This window comes from Mobula hypostoma, chromosome 17, assembly GCF_963921235.1.
Source record: "Mobula hypostoma chromosome 17, sMobHyp1.1, whole genome shotgun sequence".
In the NCBI taxonomy this organism is placed as follows: Eukaryota; Metazoa; Chordata; class Chondrichthyes; order Myliobatiformes; family Myliobatidae; genus Mobula; species Mobula hypostoma.
In genome coordinates this window covers 42,936,783-42,961,353 of record NC_086113.1, presented here as the reverse complement: position 1 = coordinate 42,961,353, position 24,571 = coordinate 42,936,783, and the positions used below count along the sequence as shown (strand labels likewise).

General features: G+C 39.8%; 1 protein-coding gene across 6 annotated transcripts in view; it reads right to left on the bottom strand.

Annotated features, from left to right (window-relative positions):
- The window catches only part of marchf6 (membrane-associated ring finger (C3HC4) 6), a 79,933-nt gene that overhangs the window by 34,758 nt on the left and 20,604 nt on the right, over positions 1–24,571 (bottom strand). For all 6 annotated transcript variants that reach the window (XM_063069817.1, XM_063069811.1, XM_063069815.1 and 3 more), the window contains exons 4-10: positions 12,945–13,088; positions 4,424–4,496; positions 3,963–4,131; positions 3,189–3,399; positions 2,097–2,158; positions 390–422; positions 14–65 (exon numbers count right to left, since the gene is read on the bottom strand). In XM_063069817.1, the coding sequence (XP_062925887.1) occupies positions 14–65; positions 390–422; positions 2,097–2,158; positions 3,189–3,399; positions 3,963–4,131; positions 4,424–4,496; positions 12,945–13,088 (744 nt within the window). The remainder of the gene's footprint in view (positions 1–13; positions 66–389; positions 423–2,096; positions 2,159–3,188; positions 3,400–3,962; positions 4,132–4,423; positions 4,497–12,944; positions 13,089–24,571) is intronic.

Sequence of the window (24,571 nt, the reverse complement as noted above, 5' to 3'; positions counted from 1 at the left end):
AGGAGGTACTTACCAAACACAAGAATAAAAAGCGTATTTAAAGAAACTACCCAGAAGACATGTTCCTGTCAGAAAAATAAAATCATCAGTTAATAGATCAACAATCACTATAGTTCTAAGGATTTTAATATATTTACTCTTCTTAAAAACAAAATAATAAGATCTATTATTGATCAGCATTAACATGCATCTAAAATGTATGCACATATGCAATTTTTGGCAAATCAAACAGATATTCACTAAATTTTTGTTCAAAATATGAACTGCCACAAAATTAATAGAAGAGTTAAATACTGAAATTTGTTTTAGCTAAATATCACAGTGCAAAGTAAGTTAATTTAGGTATGACTGATTTCATTTCACACAAAGCAGCAGCTATTTAAGCTTACCAAGAATACAAGGGAACCATCCAATCCAAGCATCTGTGAAACGGAAGAGGAAAAGTTTAAATATCCAGCACATCAATCAATACTGCTCTGAATCTTTGAATTTCACACCTCTTCCCCAAACTATTTATATTCAACTACTTCAAATGAAAGTTCAACACCATGTCCACATCGTGAGAGATGGAAATGGGCAATGCCAGCCAACAGGGCTCTGGTGAAGCTGTACAGGCCAATCGCCTGTGTACAGTCGATACAATAGATTACAGAAACATTGATGAAATCCAACACGGATGACTTTGGACGATGGAGACAGGAGATCATCAACGGTTTCTGCTCCACCAGGAGGTAAGGGCCCAAGAAGAAGAGAACTTCAAATTAATAAATGACAAAACATGGGTTGATCTGAATTAAGAAACTTTGAATTAACATTAATGAAAATCATATTTTTGAATCTATCATTATTTGTTTGTTTATTGAGATACAGCGCAGAGTAGTCCCTTCAAGCCACACCACCCAGCAAGCCCCGACTTAGTGCTAGCCTAATCACAGGACAATTTACAATGACCAATTAGCTTACCAACCACTAACATCTTCAGACTGTGGGAGGAGACTGGAGCACCTGGAGAGAACATACAAACTCCTTGCAGACAGTGGTGGAAAATGAACCAGGTCACTGGTAAAGCATTGTGATAATCACTATGCTACAGTACCACCCCTACATTATATTGAATGGAGAATTCCTCAAAGAACCCAAAATAAAATGGATACTAGTTAGAGCTTTAGGTATTCAACGAAACTCCATAAGGTTAGTTCCTTTAATTTACTGATTATCCATTACCCATTAAAAAAAACACCTGCCTGCAATGCATCGTTGACTAGAGGCCATCTCATTTTTTCATCTCATAAGGAACTTTAATGTATAACTATAGCTATATAGTTTATTAATTACGATTGTTTTATAGTTTAGTTAAATGTCTTATCATTACTGCAGTTATGTTGAGTATTGCTGAAACAGCACCTGGTGTTTTGGTCTTCTCAAAAAGGACAGATGTGCTATACAGGGAGTGCAGCAAGATTTGCCAGATTAGTTCCTGGGATGGCTGATGAGATTGAATAAACTAAGGCTCTGTTTCTTAAGAGCCTAGAAGAAGCAGAGTAGATGTGGAGAGAATGTTTCCATTGGCTGAAGAATCTAAAACTAGGGGCACAGGTTCAAAATAAAGGGAGTCCATTTAGGATAGTAATGAGGAGAAATTTCTTCAGAAAGTGTGAAGGAATTTCCTATTGTAGACTGTGGGGGACCATTGATTGCATTTAAAATTGATAGAGAATTCTTTACTATTAATGGCATTAACAGATGTACAAATAGGGACAGTTAAGTGTTGAGAGTGAAAATAAACCAATCTTTATTACATGAGAAGCAAACTTGAAGGATAAATAAACTATTCCTGCCTCTACTTGTTATGTTTTTATGATGAAGTACTACTTTCTTCAGACCTTCTGAACAGATAAAATGGATCCAGCTCTATGTATAGAGAAAGACATCCATCCTGGTTCTTCAAGGCAGATTTTAACCGGCCACCCATAATAAATGTTTTAGTATAATGAATTTTTAATTTAATGAACACTTGTTTTATTCTTTTTTTGAATAAAAATGACTGAAATTATAACTTCTAAAAACTAAATATGAGAAACTATAAAACTACGTACACGTTCCCATGTAAGTTCTTCTGCAGCCCTATCCCATTCTAGTGCATTCCAGTTCATGTCATCTGAAACGAGAAATACAATCTTAATTCCTTATTTATACACAAATCACTTGTACAATTATGTTTCTTTTATAGTTCTCTGGTATAAAATCCTTCCTTAACAATTATTCTAACAGAATGGTAGAGTTTAATAAAGATTAAGAGTAGGCATATTAAAATACCAAAACTTATGCTATATTCATTTTGTCAAAAATCAGAGGATGATATGCCCTCCTAATGTGGGGAGGAGGGGAACAGGGCTGATAGTTCATGGGTAAAGATTCACAATTACAAACAATTAAAATAGATTCTAAAATTCATACTAGAAAGAAAAAGATATTATTTATCCTGAATACATGCTAATTGATGAGAGCAACGAACTGCAATAAATCCAGGATACAGACCAGGAGATAAAGGCTGTTGAAGCACCTGACAATACATAGATAACAAACACAATATTAGATGTATAGGTCAAGATAGAACCTTTATTTCCCCACAAAAAATCCTCTGGCTTAATCTTGGTTGACTCGTATAGAAAGAACATGAAGAGCATAGCAAGAGTCCAGAACTATTCATGAGAATGGTAACTGGGATGAGAGACTACAGTTTCAAGCTTCAATTAAAAAGGCTGGGACTGTTTTTGTTTTTAGTAGTAGTGTAGTTAGAATCTGGAATGCACTGCTTATACAGGTGATGTACACAAATTCCACTGTAATCTTCAAGAGGGAATAGAATAAATAAATGGTGGGGAAAAATTTCCAAGGATTCAGTGGGGGAGGAGGGAATGGATTTAGTGGTTTGCTCTGGTGGACAGCTAGCCAAAGTCTCCTCCTGTGCTGTAAAACATTTAATGATCCAATGATTGTGAACTTAAAACACAAAAGTGAGACTCACTGGTTTTTGATTATTGATTACATGAATGAACTCAAAAAGGCTGCCTCCTGATTAATCTTTTGTGAACATGCGAGGAAAAAATTTTGCAATAGCTCCATAAGCAATAAAAGGACTCACACTCAGCTTTGATCCAGTCAGGTCATAAATTTACCACTCATACCTTGAGCACCATTGTTGGCATCAGCGCCATCTTCAACCACTGCATCATCGTCGTCCTCATTCTCATCATCCTCATTTTCACCTTCATCTGCACGAACGTTGGCATTCTCCGCCACTACAGGAGCCGCTGCCGCTGCTGCATCTCCATCTGGCTCTTCAGCTTGCTGAGGATTCTGGGGATTCTCCGCTGGAGCATTTGGTGCAGCTTGAGGCTGACAGATCAATATTATTGATGAATTACACTGATAAAACTTTAATTCTTAAACAAACAAAAACTTTCAGAGCGACAGTATAGAGGGAAAGGGAAAATGTTGGTGCAAGGATTTACATCCCTGGTCAGACTCTAGTTGTAGCTAGAGGGAAATTACTTGCTCCATTCGCTGCAACAACTTTGTTACTTGGGGACACTATCCTTCTTGCAGTGGTAAAAATAAGAAAAAAAAAATAAAAACAGAACTAAATTACTGGTTACTCTCAAAATATGACGATGACTAATGCTACTAGCAGCATACATGCTTCTGCCTACAATTTATAATTATCCAGCTTGGGTTAGCATGCAGAGCAATCCATATCTAAAATACTTTGCAAAATGAATTGATATAAAAATCATATATACTAATAGCTTTGCACCTTTTAGAATAGCAACAGGGAAAATGAAAGTATATGATGGACAAGAGTGAGTGGGGTGAAAAAAAATAAACAAAATTCCATTAAGTCTCTAATCTTTTTTGTTATTCTTGTAAATAACTTTTTAAGGGGAATTAACAGCCCCTACCTCATTCGGTTGCCCCACTCCATTGGGTGGTTGAGCATGATTTTGTTCTAGCCACTGTGGAGCTCCACCATGTACAATCTGTTCTCGTAACCAGACAAGGCTAATGAATGCACATAGTGTGCACATTACCACAAAACAACCCTGCAAAGAGTCTGCCAGCAAATTCTCTCTGTAAATAATCAAGCATAAAGATACAGAATCAGTTTTATAATTAAACATTTTCAAATCTTAAGTCCAACTATTTAAAGGCCAAATAACTAAACTACTGGAATTTATTACTACACCTTAAGTGTAAATTGCAAATATTCATTTAACTAATCAACTTTTAAGCAATATTGGGCCTTGTTGAATAATACTTCATTTCACAGTAATGAAAATGGAAAATTATGGAGACATGCAAGTCGAATTTGGATCCTTCTAATCTAATTCATTACTTCATCAAGAGAAAGACGTGAACTTACGTGGATAACATATCCAGTGGCAATGTCAACAGTGAGCTCACAGAGCCAGTAAACAAACATTTGTAGATACGACCTAAACGAAAAACAGGAAGAGTCAAGGAAAGATCACGTACAGCCACTCAAATGGATATTTTTTCTAATCTTATGTTTTACACCCATGACTACATTTTTTAATATAAAAAGATGTAGATTGAGCATTATATAACTCAAACAGCTCATACATTTCTTGATGAATGTTATTTTACACATTACAAAATATTTTAGAAACCTCAACATAATTAATGCCACATTTTTACGAAATAAAGAGGTAAAGTATGTAAAATAAGCACAACTGATGCCTGGCTAAACTTTAAAATATACAACATGTATAGTACAGGAACAGGCCCTTCGGTCCACAATGTTGTGCAGAACTGATTCAGTAATCAAGTGCCCAACTTAACTAATCCCTTCTGCCTACCCAATGCCTATATCTTTGCATTCTCTGCACATTCAAGAGCCTTTTGAATGTCTTTTATTAGATTTGCCTCCATCACTACCATAGGTAGTGTATTCCAGGCACTAACCACTGTATTAAAAAAAAACTCACTTCATAAACCTCCTTTGAACTTATCCACACTCAGCTTAAATGTATGCCCTCTGTTACTGCACATTTCAACCCTGGGAAAAAGATACTGACTACGCCTCTCAGAATTTTATGAAACTCTTATCAGATCTTCCTTCAGACACTGCTGCTCCAAAGAGGACAACCTAAGTTTGTCCAACTGCTCCTTACAACACATGCCCTCTAATCCAGGCACATCATGCGTAATAAAGCTGGTAAGCCTCCTCTTTACCCTCTCCAGAAATACGTAATAATCAGATGCAGCCCATCATTTTATAAAGCTGCAATATAACTACCCGACCCTTGAACTCAGAGGCTACATCCACACTGGACTAGATAAATCCAAAACCGAAGCTTTTTCTCTTCATTTTGACTCTCCGTCCACACTGAAACGGTGTTTTCCTCCCCCGAAAACGGAGTTTTTCTGAAACGCTCTCCAGAGGGTTTAAATCTGAAGACACTGGTTGGGCGGTATAGTGTGTACGGGGTAACCGGAGCTTTTTAAAAACGCTGTCATGATGTGCCGGAACAGATGGTGGCAGCAGCACGGCATTTCATTGCTTTCTTGAACGCATATAGCGTTCCTTATAGCGGTCAAGGATGTCATTGTATTTGGTTTGGCACGACTCCCAGTCCACGTTCTCCACTGCTTTGCTGACTTTGTAGTCGTTTGTAACTCGCAGAAGCAGCTCAACTTCATCGTCTGTCCAAACGAAGAAGTCCGGTCTGCTTTTTTCAGTGGAGGTTTTCTTTGTATTCCTCGAAGACATTGTTGAAAACTTTCTTTCACTGTGGTCGTAGGTATTCTAGGCTTTGACCAATGGAAATAGCACAACTCTGCCACGGAAACAGAAATAATACAGTCAGCCCTCCTTATCCAAAAGTTCCGCATGTGCGAATTCAACCAACCGCGAATCGGGAAAACCCCGGAAGTTCTCTCTCCATCACTCGTTGTTCGAGCATTGTTCGCCTCACGTCTCGTTCGTTTGCTACTTTGTTTCAGTGAAAAAATGGATCTTAAAAAGCAATTACATGGTCAAAGCAATTCCTCGAAGGCTAAAAGGGACCGTAAAGTATTATCTCTCGCCGAGAAATTATAAGTATTAGATCTTTTGAAAAGTGGAATGTCACATTCCAAAGTGAGCCTTAAGGTTGGTAAGAATGAATCGAGCATTTGTACAATAAAGCAGAAAGAAGCTGAAATTTGTGTAAGTGTTAGTGCTAGGGATGGCTAGCTAGCTATGTAAAGCGCTACAGCCTCAAGAACTTAAAGATCACGTGAGAATCGGCATCAGCGTTCCCAGAAGAGCTACGATGGTTCTGTCTGTACTGAACATGTACAGACTTTTTTTCTTGTCATTATTCCCTAAACAATACAGTATAACAACTATTTACATTGTATTAGGTATTATAAGTCAACGGAACAGAAACACTGAGGGCGGCGGGTCCTGTGCTGCCCTGGGTCCTAAAGTCCACCCGCACTGAGACAGGTTAAATAAGGGACTTGAGCGTCCGCGTTTTTTGGTATCCATAGTGGATCTCGGATCCAATCCCTCGCAGATAAGGAGGGCCAACCGTACACCGTTTCCTCTTCACTTGTTTTCTGTAGATGTGTCCTGCGCATGCCCAGTAGGAGGAGATTCTCCCAAATATGTGGACGGAGGTATTTTCAAAAATGCCTGGTGTGGACGCCTATCGTTTTTAACATGAAACCGGTGTTTTCAAAACTATCCGGTCTATTGTGGACATAGCCTTAGTTCCTCCACTAATAAAGGCAAGCATTCCATATGCCTTCTTTATCACCTAATTAACCAGCGTAGTCATTATCAGGGAATGATGAACTTGGTTCCCAAGATCTCTCTGCTCATCAACATAGTTAAACGTCTTGCCATTAACAGTGTACTGTCCCTTTTCATTTAATCTCCCAAAGTGCAAAACTTCGCATTTGACTGGGTTAAACTCCATCTGATATTTCTCCACCCATATTTCCAGCAGATCTCCATCTCATTTTGTCCTTTGCCAGTGTTCTTCTATACTGTCCACACCACCAATCTTCAATCAATATATATCATAAAATCATTTTGTGTTGTTGGAAAACATCTTATCATGCATGCGAAGGACAGGATTTTTGATTCTGCGGATAACATCAAATACAGAATGAAAATATTGGAAAACTGATACTGTCCACTCACTTCCAAACAGTAATTAGCTGCAAGCTATGCTAAAGATTCTGTGCCAATGACTCACTTGATTGAGCAAACCAACTACATTCACCTAGGACTCCTTACAAGTGATGAAGGGGGAATGCAGCTCATTAAAAAAAGGGTGTGACATTGCTTCTCACATCAACCCATAAGAATTTTGTGGCATCGGAGGGTTCTGTCAGTGCACAATACCAAGCTACAAAGAGTGAAGTATTCTGCCTGCAAGTTGTAAATAACATGTTTTTCCTCTAACTTCCCTGTTAATTATTTACCACTGGTTGCGTCTAAGTGCAGTAGTCCTGTTCTACAACTGGTAGCTACTGTCAACTTTTCCTCATTTTATGGTTCTTTACTACTATAATCCTGTGTCAAGCTTCAGCTGGATGTCTGAACCCGGACAAGCTTGGATTTTGCAGAAACATTCTGGTGAAAGTAACACACAAAGTTGCTGGTGAACACAGCAGGTCAGGCAGCATCTCTAGGAAGAGGTACAGTCGACGTTTCGGGCCGAGACCCTTCATCAGGACTAACTGAAGGAAGAGCTAGTAAGAGATTTGAAAGTGGGAGGGGGAGATCCCAACTGATAGGAGAAGACAGGAGGGGGAGGGATGGAGCCAAGAGCTGGACAGTTGATTGGCAGAAGGGATATGAGAGGATCATGGGACAGGAGGCCCAGGGAGAAATAAAAAGGGGGGGGGGAACCCAGAGGATGGGCAAGGGGTATAGTGAGAGGGACAGAGGGAGAAAAGGGAGAGAAAAAAAGAATGTGTGTATATAAATAAATAATGGATGGAGTATGAGGGGGAGGTGGGGCATTAGCGGAAGTTTGAGAAGTCAATGTTCATGCCATCAGGTTGGAGGCTATCCAGATGGAATACAAGGTGTTGTTCCTTCAATCTGAGTGTGGCTTCATCTTTACAGTAGAGGAGGCCGTGGATAGACATATCAGAATGGGAATGGGACGTGGACTTAAAATGTGTGGCCACTGGGAGATCCTGCTTTCTCTGGCGGACAGAGCGTAGGTGTTCAGCGAAACGATCTCCCAGTCTGCGTCGGGTCTCGTCAATATATAGAAGGCCACTTTCTGGTGTAAGTGCTAGATTTCACCTTACACTGCATACACATTAGCCTGCATGACTGAAGGCAACATCTAGATTTCTATCTACTCCATGCAGATATTCTCATATTATCGTGATGTGTTTATGTTATTTTCCTGACTGCAGTGAACTCCTCAGAGTGAGAGAGCTTAAGTTTTCAACAAAATCTGCAGAAACTGGTAAAGAATTCCTGAGAGACTGTGCCTGGTTAAACCTGATGCATGATCAGCAGTTCAAATTATTTCATGGAAAGGAATGGCTGACAATAGCTAAATAGCAACTAGCTTAGATTTACTTTATTTAAAAATTACTTCAACTGAAATTATTTTAAGAGTTCTGACACACAAGTCATAAGACATAACAAGGAGCAGAATCAGGCCATTCACCAGCTTTCTTTTCAATTTTATCTCCATGTTGCCTGAAGTTAAAGTCTTATTACTTTCTAAACTTTATCTTATTCTTTATTCTGGAGAATTCAGTAACCTCTCTTGCACACTCCTTCACTTTTAGACCATAAGACAAGACCATAGACCATAAGACAATATCTATACTTTTCATAGCTGTTGAACACCCCCTTACTATGCTAGTTATGTGATTCGTAACGACCCTAGTCACAGCAGGGTCCAGGTGGAGCCCATCCCATTGGAACAGCTACTGTACCTCCTTCCTCATTATTACTGCCAATGTCCCACAAACTCAAACACTCTTCGCCCACACTAATTATTAATAATTATTATTTTTTAAAATTGCTTTGACAGCTATTTAAACCAGGGATTTAACCTTGCATAACATCAAATACAGAATCAAGAGATTGGAAATGATATGATTCCATCCCCATTGATTACACCTAATGATAAGATAATGATGGGAAGTACGAGGGGTGATTGATAAGTTTGTGGCCTAAGGTAGAAGGAGATGAGTTACTAACTTCAAACTTTCTGCATAATCACTCAAAGAGTTGAACTGCATGTGCATGTAACGAAGGCTGTATAACTCATCACCTTCTACCCTAGGCCACGAACTTATCAATCACCCATGCTGTGGACACTTTCTGGAGGTCCAAGATCTGTATCTCCACGACCGCTGGACTAAGTGTGCACATGTAGGAGGGGACTATGTTGAAAAATAAACATGGTAGGTTTTCTAAAGTTGACTCCTTCTACCTTAGGCCACTAACTTATCAATCGCCCCTTGTTAAAAAAAAGAGCAAAAAAAAAGATTTACTCAAATGGGAACCCGGGGGGGGGGGGGGGGGACTGAGCACTGACAAGCCATTTGCTATTTAAAAAAAGACAGGTTTCCAAGTGGCAAATCCAGAGAACTCAGGCCTGTCAAGGAAAAAGCAATCTAAAATTTTTTTTTTTAAAAATACTTAAAGTAGAAACTAATCTACCTTGTGTATATATGAGCAAGTTATACAGAATTAAATGCATTTTGATTTTTCCATAGTTTAAAGGAATACTAGAAAATAGAACAGTACAGTATAGGTCCTTTGGTCCACAATGTTGTACCAATCTCTTAACCTACTCCAAGATCATTCTAACCCTTCCCCCCCACATAACCTTGCATTTTTCTTTCATCCATGTTCCTATCTGAGTCTTTTAAATGCCCCTAATGTATCTGCTCCTACTACCACCACTTCTAGAAGTGAATTCCATGCACTCACTATTCTGAGTAAAAAAAAACACCGGATCCACCCCCTTATGCTCTTCTCCAATAACCTTAAAAGCATGTCCTCTCGTAATAGCCATTTCTACCATGGCTGCCCATTCAATCTATGCCTATCATTTTATACACTCCTATCAAGACATCTCTCATCCTCCTTCGTTCCAAAAAGGAAAGATTAAGCAAGCCAGGGCTTTTCTCATAAGACATGCTCTCTAATATGGACAGCATCCTGATAAATCTCCCTTGCACATGCTCTAAAGCTTACACATCTATCCTATAATGAGACAACAATACTGAGCACAATATTCCAAATTTGGTCAAACAGGATTTTTATAGAGCTGCAACTTTATCTCATGGTTCTTGAGCTCAATCCCCCAGCTAATGAAGGCCAAGACACCATACATCTTCTTAACCACCCTATCAACTTGCATGGCAACTTTAAAGGACCTATCGACGTAGATCCCAAGATCCCTCTGTTCATGCACACGGTTATGAATCGTGCCTGAACCTTACACTCTGACTTCAAATTCGACCTTTCAAAGTATATCACTTCACATCTTTCTAGATTAAGTTTAATCTGTCTCTTCTCAACCCAGCTCTGCATCATATTAATGTCTCATTGTAACCTATGACAACCTACCACTCTATCAACAACACCATGGACCTTCAGGTCATTTGCAAACTTACTCACCCAAGTCATTTATAAACATCACAAAGAGCAGGGGACCCAGAGAGAGCCATGTGGAACACTAGACACTAACCTCCAGATAAAATACATTCCATCTACTGCCATTCTAAGCCTTATGTGGGCAAGCCAACTTTGAATCCGAACAGCAAAGTTTCCATTGATCCCATGCCTCATGATTTTCTAAGTGAGCATAACATGGGGAACCTTGCCAAGTGCCTTACCAAAGTTCATATTGACCACATCCACCACTCTACCTCCCCCCCCACCAAGGATAGGGTTCCTCTTGTCCTCACCTACCATCCCACCAGCCTCTGCATCCAGCACATAATTCTCTGTAATTTCTGCCATCTCCAGCGGGATCCCACCACCAAGCACTTCTCTCCCCCCCCCCAACTTTCTGCCTTTCGCAGGGATCGCTCCCTACGCAAGTCTGTTGGAGACATCTACTGCATCCTGGGCTCCCGGTGAGGCCCTTTGTATATTGGTGAGACCCGACGCAGCCTGGGAGACCACTTCACGGAGCACCTACGCTCCATCCGCCAGAAAAAGTGGGATCGCCCAGTGGCCACCCATTTTAATTCCACTTCCCATTCTGCCATTTCCATCCGTTGCCTCCTCTACTGTCACGATTAGGCCACACTCAGGTTGGAGCAGCAACATCTTGCATTCCACCTGGTAGCCTCCAACCTGATTGCATGAACATCAGTTTCTTAGTTAATGCTCCCCCTTCTCTTTTCCCCATCCCCTTTCCCTCTCTCACCTCATCTCCTTGCATCCCTCTGGTGCTCCTTCCCCCTTTTCTTTCTTCCTTGGCCTGTCCTCTCCTATCAGGCTCCCCCTTCTCCAGCACTGTATCTCTTTCATCAATCAACTTTCCAGCTCTTTACTTCACCCCTCCCCCCCATCCAGTTTCACCGATCACCTTGTGTTTCTCCCTTCTAACTCTGACTCCTCATCTTTTTCCTCCAGTCCTGCTGAAGGGTCTCGGCCCAAAACATCGACTGTATTCTTTTCTGTATACGTTGCCTGGCCTGCTGTGCTCCTCCAGCATTGTGTGTGTGTTGTTTGGATTTCCAGTACCTGCAGATTTTCTCTTTGTCACCACTCTATCTTCATCAATTTTTGTCACTTCCTTGAAAAAGTCAATCAGATTCTTGCAGCACAACCTGACCTGCACAAATCCATGCTAACTGTGCATGACGGTGCTGCCACACACAGCTCCAATCTGCTGATCAAATTCGCCGATGACATGACATTGATCGGCCTTATTTCTGGCGGTAATGAGACAGCCTACAGAGGAGAGGTAGACATCCTGACACAATGATGCCAAGGTAACAAGCTCTCCCTCAATGTCCAAAAAACAAAAGAGCTGATTGTGAACTACAGGAAAAACAGAGACAGGCTCGCCCCAATCAACATCAATTGGTCTGCAGTTGAGAGGGCGAGTAGTTTCAAGTTCCTCGGTATACATATCACCAAAGATCTCACCTGGACTGAACACACTGGCCGTGTGGCAAAAAAAGCACAACAGCATCTCTTCCACCTCAGGAGACTGAAGTAGTTTGGCATGAGCCCCCAGATCCTCAAGACCTTCTACAGGGGCACCATTGAGAGCATCCTGACTATCTGTATCAGCACCTGGTATGGGAACTGCATCAACATTGATCGCTTGGCACTGCAAAGAGTGGTAGGGACAGCCCATCACACCTGTGCACATGAACTTCCCTCCACTTAGGACATTTAGAGCAGCTGGTACAGAAAGAAGGCTTGGATCATCATCGAGGACACCAGTCACACCAACCATAATCTGTTTCAGCTGCTTCCATCTGGCAGACAGTACCAAAGCATTAAAGCCAGGACCAACAGCTATGGGACAGCTTCTTTCTACAACCTGTTAAACTTATAAATTCACATGTCTGTACATTGCAACCAAGACATAACACAAGGAATTTTATTCTCTCTTCATGGTTGGTACAGACTCAATAGCTTGAAGGGCCTGATTCTTTGTTGTATGACTCTGAGGCAGAGTGGGATAAGTTACTTCCTCCAAAGCTGAACAACTGCATAAAAATATGGATCTTCAACACATTTTAATTGGCAGCATTTATCTTAATTTTGAGCTTACAATTTGAAAATAGTTCAGTACGAGGGCTAAAGTAAACAAATCATGACAATAGAAAAGTAAAAGAAAAGGCATTGCATGATTTTTTAAAAACTTGAAATGATAATAATTCGGGACCACCAAGCATAGGGATGTACTTACATGCTGTAAGAGGTACAACTCCCAGCCATGCAAAGGCCACCAATGTGTAATGGAACCAGTATCTTATTGCTGTACCAATACTTGTAACCAGTCCTGCAAAAATATCCTGAATTGGAAGTCTAGATGGCATATCTGGAGAATAAACTGGAAAAAGAAAAATGTTTTGAGAATATCAATTTGGCATAGTACAAAAAGGGCTCATTTTAAATTATATATTTTTAGGCAATTTGCAAAAAATGAAGTTTATGCAACATTCAACATACTGAAAATATACCTCGATACTTGCCACAAACATTTTCCAAAATAATTAGCCTAACTTAATTTGTAGAGGCATGAACATGTGATTATAGCATCAGAAAGCCAATGCTGGGCGCACAAAGGTTTGGGAGAACCAGAAAGCACAATAAGTAATGGTACAATATCAGATGGAATCACACTACAAATACAACGTGAACAAGACAGCTTTGCAGTACATGTACAAAGAAATAAAACCCTTAACAAAAAGTTGCCATAAGGGGATTAAAAGACTGCAAATGTCATTCAAATATAGTTTCAGATTCCTGTTTTATCAGCCTGGATCCTTAAGCAGCGTGCACTCCCTGAACAGCACTGTACACAAAGCACTAGAACCCAGAAACATACAATTATGTAATTGAACATAAAATTCAATACTTTTGGAGGATTATCCAAATCTCAGGGACCAAGTTCGGAAATGAAGGATAAATAAACACCCTAAAACCACATGATCATATCGTATCTCCACATGGAGTAACACCTCCAGGTTTGAATACTGTTCACAGAGAGAAAAAGAACATTTCAAAATCAGAACAGCGCTCCATAGCACAAATCCATTAGAAAATCTTCATTTTCCCCCCATTTATCAATGCTAAATAACATTCATAAACTCATTAGCTCTCCAGAAGTCATCATTCATTCTTAATGAAGATTCTCAGCCTGAAACAACCGTTTATTCCCGTCCATAGATGCTACCTGACCTGCTGAGTTCCTCTAGCTTTTTGTACATATTGTGCAAGATTTCCAGCATCTGGAGAAATCTTGTTGTTTACTTGATTTTTATCATGTACTTTAAGTAACATTTTTACAAAAGAAAATACTCCAACCATACATGACCCAAACATTGGAAAAACGGTAATCCTATTTGACTTTTATATGAACACAGTAACAGTCTGAGGCATACAGCATGGAAACAAGGACTCTGAACTACTGAGTAGACAATGATCAAGCCCCATTTACGCTGCCTGTATCAATGGTGATGAGGAGATGGTTGAAAGTTTTAAGTTCCTAAACGTAAATAACACTAAGATTTCCAGCCACATCAACAGTGGAGCCAAGAAAGTACACCAACACCTCTACTTCCTCAAGAAGCAAAGGAAATTCAGCATGCCAGGAACAGGCCCCCCAGCCATCCTGTTGTGTCAAACTAATTAAAATAGTAATCAAATGGCCAACTAAACTAAACTTTTCTGCCTACACAATGCAATGTTCTTCCATTTTCCTCACATTCATCTGTCTATCCAAGTAGTCCCTAATGCATCTGCCTCTAGCACCACATTCCAGGCACCCGCCACTATGTAAAAACTTGTCTATCACATCTCCTTTGAAATGACCTTAAATGCATGCCCTGTGGTATTAGAGTTTTCAACCCTGGGAAAAAGATCTACTCTACCTATGTCTCTCAATCACTTTATCTGTAACACTATATTCTGCCTAGTTTTCCTTTCTACTTTCTCAATGTATGGAATGGAATTATCAGTCTTGATGGCACACAAACAAAAGCTTTCTGTTCCTCGGTACATGACAATAATAAATTATTCCAATATTAATCCTTTATTTTATTTGCATCAACTGCCCCCCCCCGCCAGATTCCACCACTTACCTACACATTAGGGACAGTGGTCAAATAACCTACCAACTAGAAACACACATAAAATACTGGAGGGACCCAGCAGGCCAGGCAGCATCTATGAAAAAGAGTATAGTCGACAATTCGGGCCAAGACCCTTCAACAGGACTGGAGAAAAATAAGATGAGAAGTCAGAGTTAGAAAGTGAGTGGACCTCCCCCCACCTTCTAACTCTGACTCATCTTTTTCTCCCCCAGTTCTGATGAAGGGTCTCAGCCTGAAACGTCGACTGTTCTCTTTTCCACAGATGCTGCCTGGCCTGCTGAACTCCAGCATTGTGTGTGTGTTGCTTGGATTTCCAGCATCTGCAGATTTTCCCATGTTTGTGATACCAACTAGCAATCTTAGGGATGGGGAAGGAAACTGGAGAACTAAGAGGAAATCTTGCAGACTGTGCAAATTCCACACAAATATCACTTGAAGTCAGGACTGAACCCATCTGCTTAGTACTGAGAGGCAGCTGCTCTGCTAGCTAAGCCAATCATTTCAGCAGTATTTACAGTAGTGATAAAAATCACCCAGTGCTATAAATTGACCAGCAGATTTTAATCAATACTATTTTGTTGATACTATTCCATAACCCATTTACAAATTGACTGTTCAAGTTAATTGGTAATAAAATTTGTTTTTTTTGACAACATTGGGTAGAACTCAAATTTTAAAAAACTGACAGATTTTTTGAAGTTGTGTCTAATCAAACTCAGTTGGTAGCAATCCGACTTCCAAATTTTAAAAAAAATGACAACTTGAATCAGAAAATTTATAACTCAGGAAGCTGTTATTTAGCCCATGGTGTCTGCACCTTTTGAGAGAGAGCAACCCAGCTTATCCCAGCTTCCTCTGATTTGTAGACCTGCAGATCATGGTTCTTCAAATATGCATCCAAGTGCATCATACATGCGATGAGAATTTCAGTCCTCTCAAAATGTAATAGAATCATGATTACAGAAATAAAGGGGGTTATTCAGTTTGCTGCGTCTCTATTGGCTCTCTGACAGAACAACTCACTAATTCTTGAAGGCCTCCATAAAAATTGCCTCCACAAGTGCAGGCAGAACATTCCAGATTCCAATCCTACACCATGTAAAAAAATGTATTTGTGTCACTGTGTTCTTTGCCCCTTTACCTGATACTTGCGATCTTTAGTCCTTGACTCCAGCACCAAACAGAACCACTTTCCACTATTACTGTTCATCGTTTTATATACAGTAGATTCATTGAATTGTACAGCATGGAAACAGTCCCTTGGACATAACACCCATGCCAACCAAGATGCCCATCTACCCTAAATCTATTTACCTTTGTTTGGCCCATATCCCTCTAAATGTTTTCCATCAATGAATCTGTCCAAATACATTTTAAACATTGTAACTGCCTCTGCAACTTCCTCTGGCAGCTCATTCCAAATACGAACACCTGTGTAAAATAAAACGCCCCTCAGATTTGCTTTAAATCTTTCACCTCTCACCTTAACCTTCCGGTTTTAGACCCCATTACCTGTGGAAGAAGACTATCTACCCCATTCGTGCCCTTCATCATTTTCTAAACTTCTACAAAGTCACCCCTCAGTTTCCTTCACTCTAGAAGGGATAGTTCTAGCTTATCTAATCACTCCCCATAACTCAAACCTTGCACTACAGGCAACATTCCTGTGAATCTTTCCTGCATCCTCCAGTGCCGTCACATACTTCCCACAGCCCAGACACCAGAAGGTAAGCATACCGTATGTCTTTGTCACCACTTCCAGACACTATGTTGTTTTACTTCCAAGGTTTTGTTTTTCAACAAAACTCCCCAAGACCCCGCCATTCTCTGTATATTTCCTGATCTGTTTTCACTTTCCAAAATTTATGACTTCATCCTTGTCCAGTTATTCCCTTGCCCACTTTCCTAGTTAAGACTATAAGATATAGAAGTAGGCCATTTGGCCCATTGAGTCCGCTCCACATTCAATCATGGGCTAATCCAATTCTTCCAGTCATTCCTACTCCCCTGCCTTCTCCCCATACCCTTTGATGCCCTGGCTAATCAAGAAACTATCTATCTCTGCCTTAAATACACCCAATGACTTGGCCTCCACAGCCACTCGTGGCAACAAATTCCACAGATTTACTATCCTCTGACTAAAGTAATTTCCCCACATTTCAGTTCTAAATGGACGTCCTTCAATTCTGAAATCGTGCCCTCTTATCCTAGACTCCCCTATCATGGGAAATAACTTTCCCATATCTAATCTGTTCAGGCCTTTTAACATTTGGAATGTTTCGATGAGATCCCCCCTCATTCTCCTGAACTCCAGGGAATACAACCTAGAGCTGCCGGATGTTCCTCATATGGTAACCTTTTCATTCCTGGAATCATTCTCGTGAATCTTCTCTGAACCCTTTCCAATGTCAGTATATCCTTTCTAAAATAAGAAGCCCAAAACTGCATACAATACTCCAAATGTTGTCTCACGAGTGCCTTATAGAGCCTCAAAATCACATCCCTGCTCTTATATTCTATACCTCTAGAAATGAATGCCAACATTGTATTCGCCTTCTTTACCACCGACTCAACTTGGAGGTTAACCTTTAGGGTATCTTGCACAAAGACTCCCAAGTCCTTTCACAACTTTGCATTTTGAATTCTCTCCCCATCTAAATAAGTCTGCCCATTTATTTTTTCCACCAAAGTGCATGACCATACACTTTCCAACACTATTTTATTTGCCACTTCTTTGCCCATTCCCCTAAACTATCCAAGTCTCTCTGTAGGCTCTCTGCTTCCTCAACATTATCCGCTCTTCCACCGATCTTTGTGTCATCAGCAAATTTAACCACAAATCCATTAATCCCAGAGTCCAAATGATTGACATACATCGTATAAAGCAGCAGTCCCAACACCGACCCCTGTGGAACTCCACTGGTAACTGGCAGCCAGCCAGAATAGGATCCATTTATTGCCACTCTGTTTTCTGCTGATCAGCCAATGCTCCACCCATACTAGTAACTTCCCTGAAATTCCATGGGCTCTTATCTTGCTAAGCAGCCTCACGTGCGGCACCTTGTCAAAGGCCTTCTGAAAATCCAAGTAGACCACATCTACTGCATCTCCTTTGTCTACCCTGCCTGTAATTTCCTCAAAAAATTGCAGTAGGTTTGTCAGGCAGGATTTTCCTTTCAGAAAACCATGCTGGCTTTGGCCTATTTTGTCCTGTGCCTCCAGGTACTCCATAACCTCATCCCTACAATCGACTCCAACAACTTCCCAACCACTGATGTCAAGCTAACAGGTCTATAGTTTCCTTCCTGCTGCCTCCCACCCTTGCAATTTTCCAGCCATCCCGTACAATGCCAGAATCTATCGATTTTTGAAGATCATTGCTAATGCCTCTGCAATCTCTTCAGCTACTTCCTTCAGAACCTGAGGGTGCATGCCATTAGTTCCAGGAGATTTATCCACCCTCCGATCATTAAGCTTCCTGAACACCATCTCAGTCATAATTTTCACTACACATGCTTCACTTCCCTGATACTCTTGAATGTCTGGTACACTGCAGATGTCTTCCACTGTAAAGACTGGTGCAAAATACACATTCAGTTTCTCTGCCATCTCTGTATCTCTCATTACAATACCTCCAGCGTCATTTTCTATTGCTCCAATATCTACCCTCAACCCTCTTTTACCCTTTATATAGTTGATCTAGATCCCATTATAAACTTAGGACAACCTTCTTCATTGTCCACCACAGCACCAATTTTGGTATCATCTTCAAACTAATCTTTGCAGCAAACCAATGGCTACCGGTCTTCAAACTGAAAAGTGACCCTTCACTACAACCAAGCCAATTTTATATTCTATTTTCTATTTCACCCTGGATCCCATATATTCTGTCCTCCTGGACTGTAGGGACTTTGTCTAAAGACTTCTATCAAATCTCCCCTAAACCATTTAAAAAAAAGAAAACAGGCCAAGCCTTTCTTATCCATCCTTTTAGCTATAGCCGCTCATAGCAGGAATAATTCTTGTAAATCTATTTAGGACTTTCTATTGCCTTTACATTCTTCCTATAATGCAGTGACCAGAATTGAACACAATACTCCAACTAGGCCAAACCAATATTATAATGAAGATTCAGAATTACTCCCTTACTTTTATACTCCGTGCAATACAGAGATTACACAAAGTGTGTATGCCTGATTAATCATTTTCTTAACCTCACTACTTTCTATCATTTGTACACACGTAATTTAATGTACAAACCCAACTACAAATTAATCTGCATCTTTTTTCTAGGTCAATTTTTTGTTATACACAAATTTAGAAATTGTGTTGTACCAAGTTTACAGTAGGTCATTAACACTGACCCCCAGGAAATGCTATAATTCCACAACCTCCAGTTTAAATAAAATCATTTACTAAGGCCCTGTTGTCCCTACTTATCCAACTTCTTACCCATGACATAAATACACATTCAACTTTACTGATGAACTTGTTAACGTCATAATCATATACCCGTTGAACCAACAAGTTAGAACCGACCCTTAAAACACACATTTACACTAATCCCATTTCATTAACCCCACATTCCTCTTAATGTTACGCAGACTTAACTCACCTATACATTAAGGCCAACTTATAGTGGCCAATTCACCTTCCAAATAGCTTGCCTTTGGGATATGGGAGGGACTGAGCACCCAGGGACTAAGCAGCCACAGGGAAAAGCAGCAAACTCCACAGACAGCTGAAGAATTTCACCTCAGTCACAGCAGCTGAGAGGCAAGAGCTCTACTAGCTGTGCCATCTTATCAAAAGCCTTCTGGAAGTCCATATACACATTTCAAACAGTGAGCTTTAGACCCCTACTAACCTCTGGGGTGCAACATGTTTCATTTCTCCTCTTTCCGTTATACCAATTATTTAAAATCTATGCCCTCAATCTTTTGACCCTTTTCCTAAGGGAAAGCAATCCTTCCTAAAATAGAAACAGAAAAAAGCTGAAAACACTCAGCAGGTCAGGCCATATTTGTCGGAAGAGAAGCAGTTAACCTTTCACATTGCAGCCCTTTTTTCTGAATGGTGGAGACAAAAGAAGCCCTTAATTTTGGGACGGGTGGAGGAAGGATGTTTCTGATAAGGCAAAACTAGAGTAACCTTAAGATCTAAACAAGGTCAATTCAAGTGAGATTTACTTCAAAGACAGTACCTTACCACACCCTCCTTTGTAGGTTTACAAACTTGTGTTTTCCACTCAGTTCTAAGGACCTTTGAGCCAAAATGTTAACTAATTCTCATCACACAGATGCAGCCTGACTGGCTGGGTATTACCAACATTTTCTGTTCTTACAGCCAGCATCTGCAGTTTTTACTTTCGAGTGTTTCCTACTTATTTCATTTAGGCCACTCCACTTTAATTAAGACTCCATTTTTTTTTTAGTTCCACAGAAACATTTTCATATCTTTGCTGCTAACTAAATTTTTCCAGTCCTAGCAATACCTTGAGGTTTCCTTTGCACCCTTAATCTTTACTAGGAATCACTACTGTAAACAGCCATCAAACCATGGTCTAAGTAGCATTACATGCAGTTCCAGACACTAGTTTTAAATCCTATGCTTCAACAAATAAAATATCTATAGGTTAATCATTTTCTCAACTATATCCTACAACTGGTATGGACTGCAAATTTCAAAAGTCCTTTTGTTTCTCCACACTACTCAATATTTTCCCATTACTTTATGTTTTCTTTCATGAACAGGTTTGCAGCTTAACAAGCAGAGAAAGCAATATGCTCTTTAGAATGTAATTTTCAAAATGAAGCTTTATTCCTGACAAAGCTCCAAGTACTCAGTCACCAGAATTACTTGGAAAAAGGAAAGTAATGCAGTTTGCTTTCATGACAAAATATAATCATACTGAACATACTCAGTTGCTTGGATACAAGCGAAAGCGTAGAGAACCAGATTATTTAATTACTGTAAATACTGGGAAGCAGCATTCTTTGTCGAAGCATAGTACTGCATATCAGTAAAGTGTTCTGTGTGACAGCTTGACAATTCAACTTTTTGGAATCTTATAGATTACAGAGCAAAATAGCTGGATGGTTCCCTCTCGCCTCAAATGGTACATTTTTCTTTTCTTTCTTTTTAAATCTTTTTATTAATTATTGAAAATCAACAACAGAGAAAAATACATCAAAATAATCAAGATAACATATCCATATGTAGAATAAGAGTTAAACTATCAACCAAGCTGAACAGTATATCAATAATAATAAAAAAAACCAAAATGTTACAGCATTTTTATGGAAAAAAGAAAGAAAGAAAAAAAAACCCCTACTAAATTTTCATTATTAATTATTGTAGCCATTCAGGCTTACATCCTCTGGTCACTGACATAAAAGTATTAAAAGTTAGAGATATAAGTTACAGAGAAATTGCTGTAGGCCGCTTTTTAAAAGGAAAAAATACTATGGTTATTGGAAAGCTACAGCATAGCTCACTGAATTCTACTCAATACGCAAGAAGGATCAATTAAAAGTTTCTTGCATCATACAGTTAAATTTAGATAGTCTTTGGTGAGCCTTAACCTTATAAAGGGAAATTAATAGCCTCAATTTCAAGATGCCAATTTTTTAAAAAACCACTAGGACTACGTGCTGAAATTAGTACTAATAAACAAATCAGACTGGAGAGAGAGAATAAAGGTACAATTAAAGTCATCAGGTCATATGCTGCTAACAATCTGTGCCATCCATGGATTTCTCATCAAATCATCGTGCACGCTGGACCTGTAAACAGCCATGCCTAACTCAATCTTAACTTTGAAAGTTTACAAAATAAATCACCTAAAATAGTCTTATGCGACATCTATGCTGGATTGGGGGCTGACCCCTGTATGTTCGTCTGTGGACCTCTGAGGGCTTGTTCTTGCCAACAACAACAATGCACCATCAAGTTATAGGACATCTCACTCAGGGACTTGGGCTATTTTTTTTATTGTGTGACTGTATGTTTACTGCTATCTTATCTTTACTGTATGTGCCTTGTGCTGTGCATGACCGTTGGTTCTGTGTTCTGCACCTCGGCCCTGGTGGAATGCAGTTTCATTTGGCTGTATTCATGTATGGTTGAATGAAATTAAACAAACTTGAACTTGAGGTTTGAACTTAACTTATAACTATATAACAATTACAGCACGGAAACAGGCCATCTCGGCCCTTCTAGTCCATGCCCAACTCTTACTCCCACCTAGTCCCACCGACCTGCACTCGGTCCATAACCCTTCATTCCTTTCCTGTCCATATATCTATCCAATTTAACTTTAAACAACAACATTGAACCTGCCTCAACCACTTCCGCTGGAAGCTCGTTCCACACAGCTACCACTCTCTGAGTAAAGAAGTTCCTCATGTTACCCCTAAACTTTTGCCCTTTAACTCTCAACTCATGTCCTCGTTTGAATCTCCCCCATTCTCAATGGAAAAAGCCTACCAACGTCAACTCTATCAATCCCTCTCATAATTTTAAACACCTCTATCAAGTTCCCCCTCAACCTTCTATAATCCAAAGAATAAAGACCTAACTTCTTCAACCTTTCTTTGTAACTTAGGAGATGAAACCCAGGCAACATTTTAGTAAATTTCCTCTGTACTCTCTCAATTTTATTGACATCTTTCCTATAATTCGGTGACCAGAACTGTACACAATACTCCAAATTTGGCCTTACCAATGCCTTACACAATTTGAACATTACATCCCAACTCCTATACTCAATGCTCTGATTAATAAAGGCCAGCATACCAAAAGCTTTCTTCACCACCCTATCCACATGAGATTCCACCTTCAGGGAACTATGCACCATTATTCCTAGATCTCTCTGTTCTACAGCATTCTTCAATGCCCTACCACTTACCATGTATTTTAATTAGTTCTACCAAAATGTAGGACCTCACATTTTTTAGCATTAAACTCCATCTGCCATCTTTCAGCCCACTCTTCTAACTGGCCTAAATCTCTCTGCAATCTTTGAAAACCGACTTCATCATCCACAACGCCACCAATCTTAGTATCATCTGCATACTTACTAATCCAATTTACCGCCCCATCATCCAGATCATTAATATATATGATAAACAACATTGGACGCAGTACAGATCCCTGAGGCACACCGCTACACACCCTCCTCCAATCTGACACACAGTTATCCACCACTACTTTCTGGCTTCTCCCATCTAGCCACTGCTGAATCCATTTTACTACTTCCATATTAATGCCTAACGATTGAACCTTCCTAACTAACCTTCCCTGTGGAACCCTGTCAAAGGCCTTACTGAAGACCATATAGATAACATCCACCGCTTTATCCTCATCAACTTTCTTAGTAACCTCATCAAAAAATTCAGTGAGATTTGTCAAACATGACCTTCCACGCACAAATCCATGTTGACTGCTCCTAATCAGACCCTGTCTATCCAGATAATTATATATACCATCTCTAAGAATACTTTCCATCAATTTACCCACCACTGACGTCAAACTCACAGGCCGATAATTGCTAGGTTTACTCTTAGAACCCTTTTTAAACAATGGAACAACATGAGCAATACGCCAATCCTCCAGCACCATCCCCGTTTCTAATGACATTTGAAATATTTCTGTCAGAGCCCCTGTTATTTCCACACTAACTTCCCTCAAGGTCCTAGGGAATATCCTGTCCAGACCCAGAGACTTATCCACTTTTATATTCCTTAAAAGCACCAGTACTTCCTCTTCTTTAATCATCATACTTTCCATAACTACCCTTCTTGTTTCCTTTACTTTACACAATATCCTTCTCCTCAGTGAATACTGAAGAAAAGAAATTGTTCAAAATCTCCCCCATCTCTTTTGGCTCTGCACATAGCCGTCCACTCTGATTCTCTAAGGGACCAATTTTATCCCTCACTATCCTTTTGCTATTAATATAACTGTAGAAACTGTTTGGATTTATTTTCACCTTACTTGCCAAAGCAGCCTCGTATCTTCTTTTAGCTTTTCTAATTTCTTTCTTAAGATTCTTTCTACATTCTTTATATTCCTCGAGCACCTCATTAACTCCAAGCTGCCTATATTTATTGAAGACCCCTCTCTTTTTTCCAAACCAAGTTTCCAATATCCCTTGAAAACCATGGCTCTCTCAAACTTTTAACCTTTCCTTTCAACCTAACAGGAACATAAAGATCCTGTACCCTCAAAATTTCACCCTTAAATGACCTCCATTTCTCTATTACATCCTTCTCATAAAAAAATTGTCCCAATCCACTCCTTCTAAATCCTTTCACATCTCCTCAAAGTTAGCCTTTCTCCAATCAAAAATCTCAACCCTAGGTCCAGTCCTATCCTTCTCCATAATTACACTGAAACTAATGGTATTGTGATCACTGGACCCGAAGTGCTCCCCAACACATACCTCCGTCACCTGTCCTATGTCATTCCCTAACAGGAGATCCAACACTGCCCCTTCTCTCGTTGGTACCTCTATGTATTGCTGCAAAAAACTACCTTGCACACGTTTGACAAACTCCAAACCATCCAGCCCTTTTACAGACTGGGCTTCCCAGTCTATGTGTGGAAAATTGAAATCTCCCACAATCACAACCTTGTGCTTACTACAAATATCTGCTATCTCCTTACAAATTTGCTCCTCCAGTTCTCGGTCCCCATTAGGTGGTCTATAATACAC